This window comes from Chrysochloris asiatica, unplaced genomic scaffold (assembly GCF_000296735.1).
Source record: "Chrysochloris asiatica unplaced genomic scaffold, ChrAsi1.0 scaffold00041, whole genome shotgun sequence".
NCBI classification, from domain to species: Eukaryota; Metazoa; Chordata; class Mammalia; order Afrosoricida; family Chrysochloridae; genus Chrysochloris; species Chrysochloris asiatica.
This window is the reverse complement of record NW_006408559.1, coordinates 4,156,078-4,172,158: the sequence shown is the minus strand read 5'-3', so window position 1 is coordinate 4,172,158 and position 16,081 is coordinate 4,156,078. Positions and strand designations below refer to the sequence as shown.

General features: G+C 38.5%; 1 protein-coding gene across 1 annotated transcript in view; it reads right to left on the bottom strand.

Annotated features, from left to right (window-relative positions):
- The window catches only part of MKLN1 (muskelin 1, intracellular mediator containing kelch motifs), a 194,754-nt gene that overhangs the window by 88,202 nt on the left and 90,471 nt on the right, over window positions 1-16,081 (bottom strand). Inside the window, exons 7-8 of the mRNA XM_006861143.1 lie at window positions 5,733-5,810; window positions 2,725-2,790 (exon numbers count right to left, since the gene is read on the bottom strand). Of these exons, the coding sequence (XP_006861205.1) occupies window positions 2,725-2,790; window positions 5,733-5,810 (144 nt within the window). The remainder of the gene's footprint in view (window positions 1-2,724; window positions 2,791-5,732; window positions 5,811-16,081) is intronic.

Here is a 16,081-nt window from a genome sequence, read left to right as displayed (position 1 = left end):
ATAGAGAGACTTGAACAGAGAAAGAGGATCTACTATAACAAAGAAAGAAGAGCCAGTAATAGAATGTTTCCTTTGGACCTGGGGTCCCTGCACTATGAAGCTCTTGGATCCTGAGAAAGCCTGACACCAAGGTGTATGGAGCTCTTTAAAGAATACTGGGTCAACAGATACTGAAAGGAGACAAGGACCTTTCCCCAGAACCAACAAGGAGAAAACCTTCCCCTCTAAGAACCAGCGCTCTGGATTGGACTTGTAGCCCTCTAAACTGGGAGAGACTAAGTTCCTGGTTGTTAAAGCCTCCACTCATGGGATTTCTGTTATAGAAGCATTCCATAATGAAGAAAGAACTCCTGGTATGGTGCTGTAAGATAAGCACTGGAATGCTAACTGCAGTTGGCCATTTCAACCCATCAACTGCTCCTTGGAAACTCTACACAAGGTCACTGTGAGTCAGAACTCACTAGATGGCATGAAACAACAATAACAAAATAATTACTCTTACTATGTTTTCAAATAATATTGTTTCTAAAGTACATCAAATAAATTACTTCATTCAAACAACTCTTTTCCTATCCTTGAAATATTTTTCAAAGGTCTCTGGCCATCCAGAGTATGCTGAAATCCTGCCTCTAGCACATAAGACAAAGCATGTGGAACTTTATCACTTAACTCTCTCTAAGCTGAAAAGTTACATTTTCATCCTTAATAACTTCGCTAGTATTAATGTCTGTGGTGACTAAGTCTATCATTTAAATCCTTTAATTTTTCATTTCAAAATTCCATTGACTATAAAAAAAAAAAAGAGAAAATTTGCTTCTCTTTTCTTACACACATACTTCCATAATTAATATAGTTGTGGTTGTCAGGGGTTATTGGGTAGGCCCCCAAATCAAGGTGACCCCATGATCAACAACCACCAACCACTGTGATCCACAGGGTTTTCAGACAGATTTTCAGAAGCAGAGCAACCTGTTCAATGTCACGGTACCACACAGTAAGTTCTATGACAAGTCCTCTGTCTACATATAAAAGCCAACGAAGTAAACTGCCACAGACACTTCACATTTAAGGAAATTATGAGTCAATGGCACACAACAGTATTTTCCTTAGAAAATTAGATATGTTCAAGTGAACACTCTGCTTTAATATGTTATTAACAAAAAGAAGTTTAAGGGCTCAATATTTTCATTATAGGACTAAAAAGAAACGCATTCTAAATTTCATTGTTCAAAAGAAGGGAACTATTTCTATACAGCATCTAAACACATGTGTTTATCTTTAATTCTGTCATTTTTAACATTGGAAGATTTTTTAAAAAATAAAATTTTTTTAAGGTTTTACATAAATCTAGTTATTTAAGAGATAAAAGTAGAGGCAAATTTATTGGACTTCAATGCAGGAAAAACAGATGCTGAAGACTCAAAAGTTGACTTAAATTTACTTTTATAGGTGGAAAGGGTAGGGAACAAGATTACAAAATCAGATTCCTGTGCCTAGAAGTGAAACTTTTGCTAAAGAAACCCTAATTAATACTCCCATGCCAGCTCAGAACCAACTACATAAACAAATTCAACGGTTAATTTCAAGAAGATTACTGTAATTTCTTTTCTCACGTCTTACAAAAATTTTATGAAATACATTAATGCCAAGAAGATTTAGCAACCACATCATGTTTTTTATTCTGAATTATTTTATATTCCCAAAGCACCAGGACTCAGGATAGGAATAACAGGACTGAGCATCTATCGCGCCTGGGAAAAGTAAAAGATTACTTGGGTGGATATATAGGTTCTCAAGCAGTAAAATTTCCTAAAATCAAACAATAAAATAGAATTATTTTGTTGAATGTAAAACTGATGATCTGCCCTGTAAACTTTAACTCGATCAATAAAAAATTTAAAAAAAATCCTAATTTTTTATATTGTTTGCTTTTCAAGATGGTAATTTGAAACCTAACATAGGCTGCCCTAACTAAAATAAACTATAGAAATCTAAGAAAAATTTTTAGTACCAAGCTTTTCAGTAATATTGAAATAATAAAGAACAAGGTAAGACAAATTATTTATAGGCTGGTGAATAGTATTTAGCAATTAATGGCCATACCAAGACTTAGCTACCTTATCTTTCTTCTAAAATATACCTTAATTCTCTTCTTTTGCAATAATTCACATTACTACACTAAAACATAAGGTGCTCTGGTCGCGTAGTGGTTATGAATCAGGCTGTGAACCTCAAGGTCAGCAGTTCGAAACTACCAGCTGTTCCGCGGGAGAATGATGAGGCTTTCTAGTCCCGTAAAGATTTACAGCCTCGGAAACCCTGTGCAGGGTCGCTATGAGTCAGAACCGACTCCACGGCACATAACCACGACCACACTAAAACACAAAGGCAGTGAAAAAGTCAGCATCACACCGGTGTTTTCTATGAAAATCCAACACACATCAACTCGACACACAGACCAGACAGCTACAGGCTGCTTCATCTGTGCAGGAGACTCCCTCCCTCATCTGCTATTGCCTGGCTTAGGCTCTATAGCCCTGGCCATTACTTATTCTCCTTGCTGCCTGGCCACAGGAAGGAATACTGACCTTTGTAGGAATAGAAGGAAGAATTATAGAAGGAAATATATATATAAAACATATATTTATGTTTACCAGATGTTAGAAAACTTGTATTTCTTTCTTTTCTTTAAAGACACTGCTTTCCACTGTAAGTATTACTCACCTGTTTGAACATCAATGACCATCTGATGGCCTCCTCGCATTCCTGGTCGGTTATCTTCTCCATCACCTAAAGTAAAAAAACAAACCTTCCTTTAAAGGTATTTTAAACACAGAACAACTATAAATCCAGAAAAACCTCATTCATAAGTCGGCAGTTAGTATCAAAAGTAACTTGCACTTATTCTTTCAAAATATTAAGCACAAGAAAACTAATTAATGAAAGAAACAATGTGACTTAAAGCTATGTTGCAGTTAATATTTATCTCGATCTTTTTTCCTAGTTTCTTCCCGGTTATTAATGCAATCAGAGGCTATTTTCAATTTATTTATGATCAATGCCACAAATGAGCAAAGACACAGGATATTCCACAAAAATATAAAACAAAGGACAGGTGGTAAACATTACAGACTTCAATCTCAGGTCTATCTTTCACGTACAGTATATTAGAACGCAAGCTTTAAAGCTCTCAAGAGTAGTTACTGAAAGCTGAGCTGTTACCAAGTTTTACATTAACAATTTCCTTACTGTATTAATTTTGTGCCAATATTTCAGAATTCAGTACCCACATAATTTACCAACTATTTTAATTCAGTAGTGTGAGAGAGAAATGTTAACACTTGTTTCATTTTTTAAAAAAAGTTTTTATTGTGAATTGAGTGATAGTTTACATGGGAGAACATCGATTTTACACTCGTTTCATTGTAATGATTACAATCTCTCCTCAGTGCATCATCAGTATTTGCGTCTATTGCCACTGAGATTTTTTATTTTGGGGGGTTGTACACAAAAACACTCAGGAATATATAATCATTTAAACAATCAAAGGGCACATTCTGCAAGCCTGTCTCCTGGCTGCCAGCACATAGACTTTCTCTTTCCATGAGTCTAGAGTCCTCAGCTGCTCCCTCTCTCTCTGTCATCATCTCTGCCTCCGTCTCTGGTATTGCTGCTTCTCTGGATAGGGTCCCACATTCTACTCATACTCTTCTTCCTTGATGGTCCTAGGATCCTCTGTTCCTGGATTGTAAGATTAATTACTCCCCTCTTTTTGTTACAAAACTTCTACCTTTACAGTTGTGAGAACTGCAGTTATTCATGTTAACAATTACTCACTATTGACTCATAAGAATCTTATCCCTCTCTCCTTTCACCAGACCCATCTAGACAAGATGAAAACCATTCAGCGGGGAGTCTACCTTCCCCTGCACACTCTAAAACTAAATCCCTCTTGAAAAGCCGTCAGTTCATGGCTTTATATCCACCCACCCACCCCCAATTTTAGGTAGCCAATGTCTAAACACTTGTTTCGTTTTGATTCTTATTTCTATCCCATAGTTTAATATGCTGTTGTTAAATGCCGTCGAGTCGGTTCTGACTCCTAACAACCCTGTACAGGGTTTCCACGGAGAGGCTGGTGAGTTTGAACTACCAACCTTGTAGATCTTACAGTCAAGTGTTTTATCCTATAGCACTACACCAGGACTCTAGGTTTGAACATAGGCAATGAAACTTTCCAACTTTTGAAGAAGAAAACGATTGTTCAATTTGCATCTAATCTTATACAATCTCATTTCAGTGATTCAAAAAGTTATAGGACTCTAATGTATTAATGTAAGTCAGAATGCCTAAAGTTTTATTTCTAAGTCTCCCATTAATTAAAATATATCAACGCTAAAACATAATATAATGAAGTATGTCTAATAAGGCTTCCCTTACCTGCTTTTTCCTGTGTGAGAAAGGAACACACAAACTCTCACTAGTGTCATCCGGGTACTGGGAAAATCACGGAAGTGTCAGTTCGTTTATACAGAATGTCAGATGCAAAGTTGCAGCTTTTCACTACTACTTTATGCAAGAGCTGCTCAGTCAGAGATTTACTGCAAATTCTTCCTCCTTCCTAAGAGTTAAGTCACCTTCTAGGTTTTATGGTTCATTATTACTGACGTTTGCCCTCTCTTCTTCTCACCCTCCATCAGTACTGCCACTCTCAAAAATTAAGCAAGTATCTGAATCAATTTATTTTCAGAGTGTTTGTATTTTATATATCGAATACATTCATTTGCTGATACAAAGTATAGCATATCTGACACAGCAATGTTTCTTTAAAGAAAGTCACCTCATGCATAAACGCTACTGGCTTAATGTAAAAATTCTGGAGCTTCATAAATGAATTTTTTCTAGTCTAGTCAGTTTCAAAGCTTTCTCAACAATCAGAAGATCTTAGTGATATATGAAGAGCTTAAGAAAAAAGCTACACACTCACTTCCTCTTTTCAATGCAACGAGGTAGAATTGCTCCACTTCCCCCTCTGCTAACAAAAAGTCCCTCAATGTGTCAACAATGGGTTAATGAAGACTGAAAACACCCTGGTTCAGATGTTCCATTTTGATAAAAATAAGTTTTATGGGAAGCAAATATCCTCTAAAATTTCCATCTCAAAGAAAACTGTGTATGAGCGGCGAGGCTTCAGGTTCCAGTCTCCCAGTGATGCTCAATGCAGAGGTTTGTAAAGACCACACTGTACCTGTGTTTGTTTCACTAACACTAGGACTATAATTCTTACTGGCATCTACTTATAAAGCTCCACAGATTTCAATGGTCTACCCCAGTTCTAGTTTCCTCCTAAGTCCTATTACGTTTAGTGAGCAATTTTACAGAATTTAAGGTTTTCCGAGAGTGTACATATTTTATTACAAACCAATAGCGTACAGTTTTACATAATTTTCTCGATGAAAGTAGTTTATGATATATTGTGTAAAATGTACCCAACCTTCTGCTACAACATTACTGCACTGTTTCACAACAATACCAATACAGTTTAAACGAAAACTCTTACATAATAAATTGATTCTGCCACCAAGCTAAGGAACTTGTTGTCTTCTTTCAAAGACCTGAGTTCTACTAAAGAGAGTACTGTGAGACATGAGCTCACTTAAGAAAAATGAAAGCCATTAAAGGAAAAGCACCTACCAGCAGCTTACCCATACAACTGGAAACGGTTAGCTTACCTTTGGTGCTTTTGGGAATGATTTGACTCCATCGTGGCTTATATTCCTGTTGACTGATATACTGATTGAACAGGCCATCTGCAAAGACCAAAGACAGAACATTACACCTTAAGCAGCTTACATTTTTCTTATAGCAAAAAAAAAAAAAAAAAAAAGATTAATAAAAGAAATGTTAATCACTTTCATAAAATATGCTTCACTTCCATTTTCAGGCTACCCCAATTAAATTTATTATTAGTTAACACAGCCATGTACACAATTTGCTTTGTTGCTGTCAAGAGCCATCAAATCAGTTCTGACTCATAGCAACCCTATATAGGGTTTCCGAGGATCACAAAGACCTTGCAATTCAAACGGAACCTGCAGCCCAGTGATTCTACAGCTCCACACTGGGACGCCAACAATTTGCTTTGTTGTTGTTATGTGCTGTCTTGTCAGTTTCAACTTATAGTAACCCTGTATAGGGTTTCCGAGGCTATCAATCAAGGAGCAGAAAGCCTTATCTTTCTTCCAAGGAACAGCTGGTAGCTTTGAATTGCTAACCTTGAGGTAGCAGCCCCACTTGTAACCACGATGCTACCAGAGCTCCTTAGAATTTGCTTTGTTGTTGTTATGTGCCATGGAGTTGGTTCCGACTCATAGGGACCCTGTACAGGGTTTCCGAGGCTGTAAATCTTTAAGGGAGCAGACAGCAGTGGATTTGGTATCACGATTGAACCTATCCCATAATGCCGCACTCAACTGTCAAGTATATAGTAACTAAGGGTTTCAACAGAGACCTCAACAGGTGGAAGGAGGGGTCATATGAAGAGAAAAGACAATAGCTTAAGGCTAGAAAACAAAAGCAATTGACAATAAAGTAAGATAAAACTACAAATCATCTATTTCAGTGAAACAAAAATTTGCATAGCTTTCTAAGAAATCATTTCTGGCAGTCATGTAAACACAAATAGAAAGAAGGGAGGGTAACTGCTGACTGGGAGAAGTCTGTATTAGTCATTCCCTTCCATGTGATCTAGCACTTACCTCTCTTTCAACTAGCAAACGTGTCACCTTTATACCCTGTAATGAAACGGAGTCACTGTACGTGAATGAATCCCTTCTGATCAAGAGTACTTCCTTAGTGCTTGTAGTTTTGTCAGGAGCACACACGAGAACTAGAGCAGGGAAAAAAGGGTTCCACGACTGTGTCTACATCCTGACAGCATGATCTTCAGGAGAGAAAAATCACCCCAAACGTAACCACTGCAAGTGCAAAATTCTAGCACATAGAGATCCAAATACCACTAGTAGTTGTAACACTATTGGTAAGTGCCGTTGAGTCGGTTCCGACTCACTGGTGATCCAGTATAGGGTTTCCAAGGCGTGACTGGTGAGTTTGAACCACCAACCTTATGGTTCAAAATGACCATGCAGTCCTGTGCTTATCCTTCAGCGCCACACCAGAAGTTATTGGTTGTTGTTGTTGTTGTTAAGTGCTGTCAAGTTGATTCCGTCCCAAAGCAACCCTGTATAGGGTTTCTGAGGAGTGGCTAGTGAGCTTGAACCGCCGACTTTGCAGTTCAAACAACTTTGCAGTCCTGCGAATTAACCCACAGCACCACACCATACTTATTCAACCTGTATGCTGAGCAAATAATACGAGAAGCTGGGTTCTATGAAGAAAAACGTGGCATCAGGATTGGAGGAAGACTCATTAACAACCTGCGATATGTAGATGATACAACCTTGCTTGCTGAAAGTGAAGAGGACTTGAAACATTTACTGATGAAGATCAAAGAGCACAGCCTTTGGTATGGGTTACATCTCAATGTCAGGAAAACAAAAATCCTCACCACTGGACCAATAAACAACATTCTTATCAACGGAGAAAAGATTGAAGTTGTCAAGGACTTCATTCTTCTTGGATCAACTATCAACACTCATGGAAGCAGTAGTCAAGAGATCTGACGACTTATTGCATTGGGCAAATCTGCTGCACAGGAACTTTTTAAAGCGTTGAAGAGCAAAGATGTCAGCTTGAGGACTAAGGTGTGCCTGACCCAAGCCATGGTATTTTCAATAACCTCATATGGATACAAAAGCAGGACAGTGAATAAGGAAGATCGTAGAAGAACTGATGCCTTGAGTTGTGGTGTTGGAGGAGAATACTGAAAGTGCCATGGACTGCCAAAAGAACCAATAGATCTGTTTTGGAAGAAGTGCAGCCAGAGTGCTCCTTGGTGGCCAGGATGGCTAAGCTTCGTCTCTCATACTTTGGACACATTGTCAGGAGGGAACAGTCGCTGGAGAAGGATGTCATGCTGGGTAAGATGGAGGGTCAGAGAAAAAGAGGAAGACCCCCAAAAAGATGGATTGGACAGGTGGCATCATTGATGGACTCAAGTGTGGCAACGGTAGTGAGGTTGGCCCAGGATCGGACATTGTTTCGTTCTGCTGTGCATGGGGTCACTATGAGTAGGTTCCGACTCGATGGCACCTGACAACCACGCCAGGACTCTGAGCTATCATTTATTTAATATTTTGTAAATTCCAGACTCCGTGGTAAGTGTCTCCTCTCATTTAAAACTCTATGAACTAGGTATTATCACCTCCATTTATAAGAAATTAAGGAACTTAAACAGCTCTTCAGTGGTGGTGAAAACTCATTATGCTTTATTTTCTCCCAAGTCTGTCAAAGCAATAAATTAGTCTGCTTTAAAAAGGAGTTGTTACTCTAGTTACTATACTGGTCATGGAGACTGAATTATACAGAAACGTTCCTTCTACCATAAATGATTATCAAGCCCTAAGCCTATCCCTAAGGAGCTCTGGTAGCATCGCAGTTACGAATCGGACTGCTAACCTCAAGGTCGGCAGTTCGAAACTACCAGCTATTCCGCGGGAGAAAGATGAGGCTTTCTGCTGCTGTAGATTTGCAGCCTTGGAAACCCTGTGCAGGGTCACTGAGAGTCGGAACCAATTCCACGATACTTAACAACATTCCTATCCCTGCAACAAGGATTACTTTAAGAACATGACAGAGCCCAGTCCTAGCTAATGAAATGTGTGGAGTCTTCTGGGGGCTGTCTAGGAAAGGCGTCCTTATCCCTAAGCATATCTACCAACTGTGACCCATAGCGATCCTGTATAGGGGTTCCAAGGAGTAGCTTGTGAGCTTGAACCACCGACCTGACCTTATAGTTCAAAAGACTTTGCAGTCTGACACATTAGCCTACAGCGCTAAACCAGGACACTAGGTGCCATCAAGTCGACCACAGACTCATAGCGACTCTACACGTAACAGAACAAAACATTGCCTGATCCTGGGTCAACCTCACAATCGTTGCTTCTCTGAGACCATCACTGCCAATACTGTGCCAATCCATATCATTGGGAGGTCCTCTTTTTCTTTGACCCTCCATTTTTCCATGCATGATGTCCTTCTCCAGTGACTGGTCCTTCCTGATGTGTTCACAGTACGAGAGACGAAGTCTGGCCATCCTGGCTTCCAAGGAGGAGGCTAACAGTACTTCTTCCAAAACATTTGTTTGTTCTTTCGGCAGTCTACGATACTTTCAATATTCTCCTGATACCATAACTCAAATGCATCAATTCTTCTACAGTCTTCTTTAGTCACTGTAAACTTGTGTATGCATATAAGGTTACTGAAAATACCATGGCTTGGGTCAGAAGAGCCTCGTTTTTGTTGTTGTTAAGTACCGTGGAGTCGGTTCCAACTCACAGTGACCCTGCACAGGGTTACCGAGGCTGTAAATCTTTACGGGAGCAGAAAGCCTCATCTTTCTCCTGTGGAACGACTGGTAGTTTCAAACTGCCACCTTGGGGTTAGCAGCCCGATTCGTTACCAGAGCTTCTTAGTCTGGAGCTTAGTCAGTCGAGGCTTAGCCCTCATTCTTATATATCTGCTCTTCAACACTTTAAAGAGGTCTTGTGCAGTAGACTTACCTAATGTAATATGTCATTTGATATTTTGACTGCTGCTTCCATGAGTGCTGACAAATGATCTGAGCAAAATTAAGTCTTTGACAACTTCAATCTTTTCTCCACTGATATGGATGTTGTCTATTGGTCCAGTGGTGAGGACTTTTGTCTTTGACCTTCATCAGTAAAAGCTTTAAATCCTCTTCACTTTCAGCAAGCAAGGTTGTATCATCTGCATATTGCAGATTGTTAATGAGTCTTCCTCCAATCCTGATGCCATGTTTTTCTTCATATAATCCAGATTCTCAGATTCTGTGCTCAGTATATACACTGAATAAGTATGGTGAAAGAATGTAGTCCTGGTGCACACCTTTCCGGAGTTAAAACCACTTGGTGTTCCCTTGTTCTGTTCCAACAACAGCCTCTTGGTACAGGTTCTTCATGAGCACAACTAAATGTTCTGGAATACTCATTATTCTCAATGTTGTCCATATATTGTCATGACTCACACAATTGAAAGCTTTTGCATAAAGTCAATAAACATCTTTCTAGTATTCTCTGCTTTCAGTCAAGATCCATCTGACATCAGCAATGATATTCTTCATTCCACATCCTCTTGTGAATCCGGTTTGAACCTGTGAAAGTTCTCTGTCAATGTATGCTTACAGACAGTTTCGTATTACCTTTAGTAAAACTTCACTTCAATGGGATATCAAAGATATTGCTCGTTGATTTCCGTATTCCATTGGGTCACCTCTCTTTGGAATGGGCACAGGCAGTTGGCCAGGTAGTTGGTCTTTCAAATTTTTTGGCACAGATGAGTGAGTGACTCCAGTACTGCATCAGTTTGTTGAAAGATTTCAATTTGTATTCCATCTGTTCCCAGTGTCTTGTTCTTTGCCGATGACTTACTCCAGTGCACCTTGCACTTCTTCCTGTAGGATCATTGGCTCTTGATCTTACGCTACTTCTTGAAATGGTTGAACAGCGACGAATTCTTTTTGGCACAGTGACTCTGTGTATCCCTTCCATCTTCTCTGGATGCTTTCTGTATCATTCAATATTTTTCCCATAGATTCCTTCATATTTCAAGGCTTGAATTTTTTCTTCAGTTCTTTCAGCTTGAGAAATGCTGAGTGTGTTCTTCCCTTTTGGCTTTCTAACTCCAGATCTTTGTACATTTCATTATAATATTTGACTTTGTCTTCTCGAGTTGCCTTTTAACTCTGGTCAACTCTTCTACAATTATTAGAGCTAGAAACTCTTTGAGATCAACTGTTGTGAGGTCCCTGTTACTAGCAATGATATGAGAATAAAAACAGTAACTAATTTTATAGTTCCACAGACAAAAGCTATTCTTTACTCAGTTCTGAAAAGGCACACAAAAGTTGATACTTAAAATTATTTAAACAAAATAAATTTAATAAAGACAGTGACTTTAAAGCACATATTAATTCCATATAATGGCTAACTAAGAGGGGGTAAAAGAGAAAGAAATATATAAAAATTAACAGAAAATGGAGAGAGGTAAGAGAGTTGCAGACATGAAAAATACAAAGTGAAAATAAGAGAAAAATTAGAAAAGTAATAAACATAATATTTTTAAAAAGTAATGAACTACCATATTAGAGTCCTGGTGTGATACCACTGTAGGATAAGCACTCGACCACAAGGTTGAACTGCAAGGTCAGCAGTTCATATTCACCAGCTGTTCCTCAGAAACCCTGTACGGGGTCGCTATGAGTTGGAACTGACTCGATGGCACTTTACAACAATTACTCTATTACCCAAGACTTCCATGTTACTTACATGACTTTTATTTTCTTATCTGCAAAATTGGAGTTTATATATTGGGGAGAAAGTTGGGGGGGAGGGCAATGATGTGTATCCTTTCAGATTCCACCATTGTTAGAACCAGAATTCTTACTATGTGTCTAGCTGATGCCACCTCATGCTCATCTTAGAAAAATCTTCATGTCTTTTCTGTTACGCTTCTGTGACTATTTTAAAAGGAAACTCACAAACCCATTGGGATAAATTATTTCAAGACTTCCTAAGACAATGATCATGACGACAGCTCTAATCAGATGAAGGACCCTGACCTTGAAGTCATTCTGAACAATGAGGATTGTGGGTAAAATTAAATTCTCGAATTGCTTCTTCAACCAGTCCTTCTATTCCCACTTTTCAGAATGTAAAAAGCTTCTAACTGCCCTGCCCAGCAAGATCTTCATGGTATCTGTTTTCTAGATGATAAAACTGTCCTAAAAAATATAGCTGACGTAACATTGTTAATAGTTTTCCAAATCAAAAAAGCAAATTCTCAAACACAACATAAATAATTCTTATAAAATAGTTTTATAAATGTATACACATACAGATGGAAAACATTACAACACTGACATACATAAAAAAATTAAAAATGGTTTTCTTTGGTTGCCAGAATTAGGATGACCTTTACTGAGGGTTTTTTCCTTTGTGCTTTTTTGCATTTTCAAAAATTTTTTTCATGAGCATTGTAATTACCAGAAGAAAACCCACAAAATAACTAAACATGTGGAACTATTTCTTAAACTATGGGAGAAGCTGTAACATTGCTATTACCAATCGAAGCCATTGTCATATAATTTGTTATTCCTGAAATGTCTTACAAGTCACTAGACAAGTCTACAAGCTGTGCTTTACACACTTACACTGTTGTGGTTAAGTGCCGTCGAGTAGATTCCAACTCATAGCGACCCTGTGTACGGGTTTCTGAGGGGTGGCTGGTGAGTCTGAACTGCCAACCTTGTGATTCAAACCGACGAGGACTCCTTTAACAAGGATGGAGTTTTTAGGTGCTGTCACTGACACAGAGCAATCCCACATATTACAGACCAAAGCATTACCCAGCCAACATAGCCTTACAGTCCTTGCTGTGTTTGAGAGACCATAGTTATAGTCACTCTGTCCATCCAGCTCCTTGAGGGTCTTCCTCTTTTTCAGTGACTGTCCAATTTTTCCAAGTTCAAAGTGCATGAGACCAAATCCCTTCTAAGGAGCATTCTAACTGCACTTACTCCAAGATGTATTTGCTTGTTCTTTTGACCAGTCTGTTGTATACTCAGTATTCTTCACCAACACAATTCAAATACATCAATTCTTCTTGGATCTTTCTTATTCATTGTCCAGCTTTCACATGCATATGAGATGACTGAAATTACCATGGTTTGCATGTCCTTAGTGACATCTTTGTTTTTTAACAGTTTAAAGACGTCATTTGCAGCAGAAATCTATCTTTCGATTTCCTGACTGCTGCTTCCATGGGCATTGATTGTGGTTCCAAGTAAAATGAAATCCTTGACAACTTCAATCTTTTCTCCATTGATCATGATGTTGTTTACTGTTTTAGCTGTGAGGCTCTTTGTTACCTTTATGTTGAGGTATAATCCATACCAAAGGCTGTAAACTTTGATCTTCATTACTAACTACTTCAGGTCCTCTTTGCTTACAGCAAGTCAGAGTGTATTAATTGCATATTGCAGGATGCTAATGAGTTTTCTTCCAACCCAGATGCCATATGCTTCTTCATGTAGTCCAGCTTCTTGTACTGTTTGCTCACTATATAGATTTATTGTTTCCAATTACTACTGAGTTGGTTCCAACCCATAGCGACCCTGTACAGGGTTTCCAAGGACTGGCTGGTGAGTTTGAACCACTAAACTAGCAGTTCAAACTGACCTTGGAGTCCAGTGCTTATCCTACGTCACCACACCAGGATTTAGTAAGTATGAATGTTGTTAAGTGCCGTCGAGTCGATTCCGACCCATAGTGACGCTGTATAGGGTTTCCAAGGAGCAGCTGGTGAGCTTGAGCCACCGACCTTGCAGTCCAAACGAACTTGCAGTCCAAATGACTTTGCAGTCTGATGCATTAGCCCACAGCACCACACCAGGTCTCCAAGTATGACTAAAAGGATACAATCTAAATGCACTCCTTTCCCAATTTTAAACCATGCAGTATCCCCTGTTCTTTTCAAATGAGCACAATTAAGTGTTCTGGAATTCCCATTCATTGCAATTCTATCCATAACTTGTTATAGTCCACATAACTGATACTTTTGCATAGTCATAAAACACAGGTAGACATTTTTTTGTATTATCTGCTTTAGCCAAAACATGTCTGACATCAGCAATGATACCCCTCCTTCCACATCCTCTTCTGAATCTGGCTTGAATTCCTGGCTGTTTCTTGTCCATATACTGTTGCAACCATTTTTAAATTATCTTCAGCAAAATTTTACTTTTGTATGATATTGTTCAATAATTTCTATATTCTGTTAGATCACCTTTCTTTGGAATGGGCACAAATATGGTTCTTTTCCAATCAGTAGATGAGGTAAGCATTTTCCAAATTTCCTACCATCGAGAGTGAGCACTTTCAATCTTTCTTCTAGGATTGTTTGTTTAAACATCTCAACTGGTATTGTCAATTCTTGGAGCTTTGTTGGTCACCAATGTCTTCAGAGTAGTTTGGATATCTTCCTTCCGCACCATTGGTTCTTAGTCTTACGTTAGTTCCTAAAATGCCTGAATGTTGACCAATTCTTTTTGGTACCGTACTTGGTGTCTTTTGAGGCAACCTGCATCATTCAATATTATACCTATAGAATCTTTCAATATTCCAACTCAAGGATTGAATATCATCTTCTGTTCTTTCAGTGGGAGAAATGTTGAGCAGGGTTCTTCACTTTTGGTTTTCTAATTCCAGGTCTTTGCCTATTTCATTAAGATACTTTTGTCTTCTTAAGTCACCCTTTGAAATCTTCTGTTCAGGTCTTTTACTTCCTCATTTCTTCCATGTGCTTTAGCTTCTCTACAATCAAGAGCAAGCTTCAGAGTCTCTTGTGACATCCATTTTGGCCTTTTCTTTCTTTCCTCTCTAATGACCTTTGCTTTCTTCATATAGGATGTTCTTGGTATCATCCCACAACTTGTGTCGTCTTTGATCATTAGTGTTCAAGCATGAAATTCTTACTTGAGAAGGTCTGTAAAGTCAGAGGGGATATGATCAAGATTGTACTTTGATGTCAACTGTGTACATGCAAGTTCAAGTAGAAGTTCAATGAAATAAAGACAGGTCCACAGTTGACACCTGCCTTTGTCATGAGTAATGATCTTGAGCTTCTCCAATGTCTCTTTCCACAGTTGTAGTTGATTTGATTCCTGTGTATATCATCTGATGAGGTCCTTTTTTATGTTGTTGAAAAAAGTACTCACATGCCATCTCTGACATTGTTTCATTGGGAAGGCCATACTCTCCAACTATACATCCTTTTTTCTTGTTTCCTATTTTCACATCCCAATCACCTGAATTATTAATTAACAAGGACCAAGAGAGCCAAATATGCCAAAAGGAGTTTACAGTAAGGCATGCAGAGGCAATTACATCCACATTTTATAAGGTTAAATATTCCAAACTTTAAAACTGAAACGTTAAGATGAAACAGTGATCTTTACACAAACTACACCTGACCCCCTCCTGAAAGATAGTTCCTTGCACAGCATCAGAAACATGTGTTCTCAGTATGCAATAAACTCTTACATAGAAAAATAGACCCCTCACCTTTCCTGGCCATGTGATTAACAATTCCTTTGAGTCATCTTAATGTTACTAAGTTTCCTGCATTTAAAAAACTACTCACAAAGCCCCACTTCTAATTCAGCTTGTTTGTAATACATAATGGAACCTTGACAGGTTACACCAATTTGCACAGGGTAGTCGTCAGGCAAAATAAGAAAAAAAATTGTTTTAGGTACTCCACCAAATTTGAGATGCTTTCTAAAGAGTCCTGGTGTGGCGCTGTGGGTTAATACGCTGGACTGCAAAGTCAGCTTGAACCACAAGGTTGGAGGTTCAAGCTCACCAGCCGCTCCCTGGAAACCCTACACAGGGTTGCTATGGGTCGGACTGACTCGACAGCACTTCACAACAACAGCAAAGAGTTAAGAATTCACTTTTATAGAGAACCCAACATGTTGAAAGACACCACATAGGTTAACACATTTATTCTTTAAAACAAACACATGCAATGGTGATTTGTTTTTTTGTTTTGTATTTTGTTAGAACAACTCAGCAAAATAAAATTCTGGTTTACTGTTGGACAACTTTGTTTCACACATAAGTCACACGGGCCAAAAAATAAACAGCAACTTTATAGACAAAAAGGAAAAGAAACTTATCTTTGGCCTTTTTTAACCATTGCATACAAAACAACTACTTATAGTACAGCTAAGTACATACACGAAAGCTGAACAGTAAATAAGGAAGACCACAGAAGAACTGATGGCTTTTGAGTTATGGTGTTGGAGGAGAATATTGAAAGTGCCATGGGCTGCCAAAAGAACCAATAGATCTATTTTGGAAGAAGTACAGCCAGAGTGCAC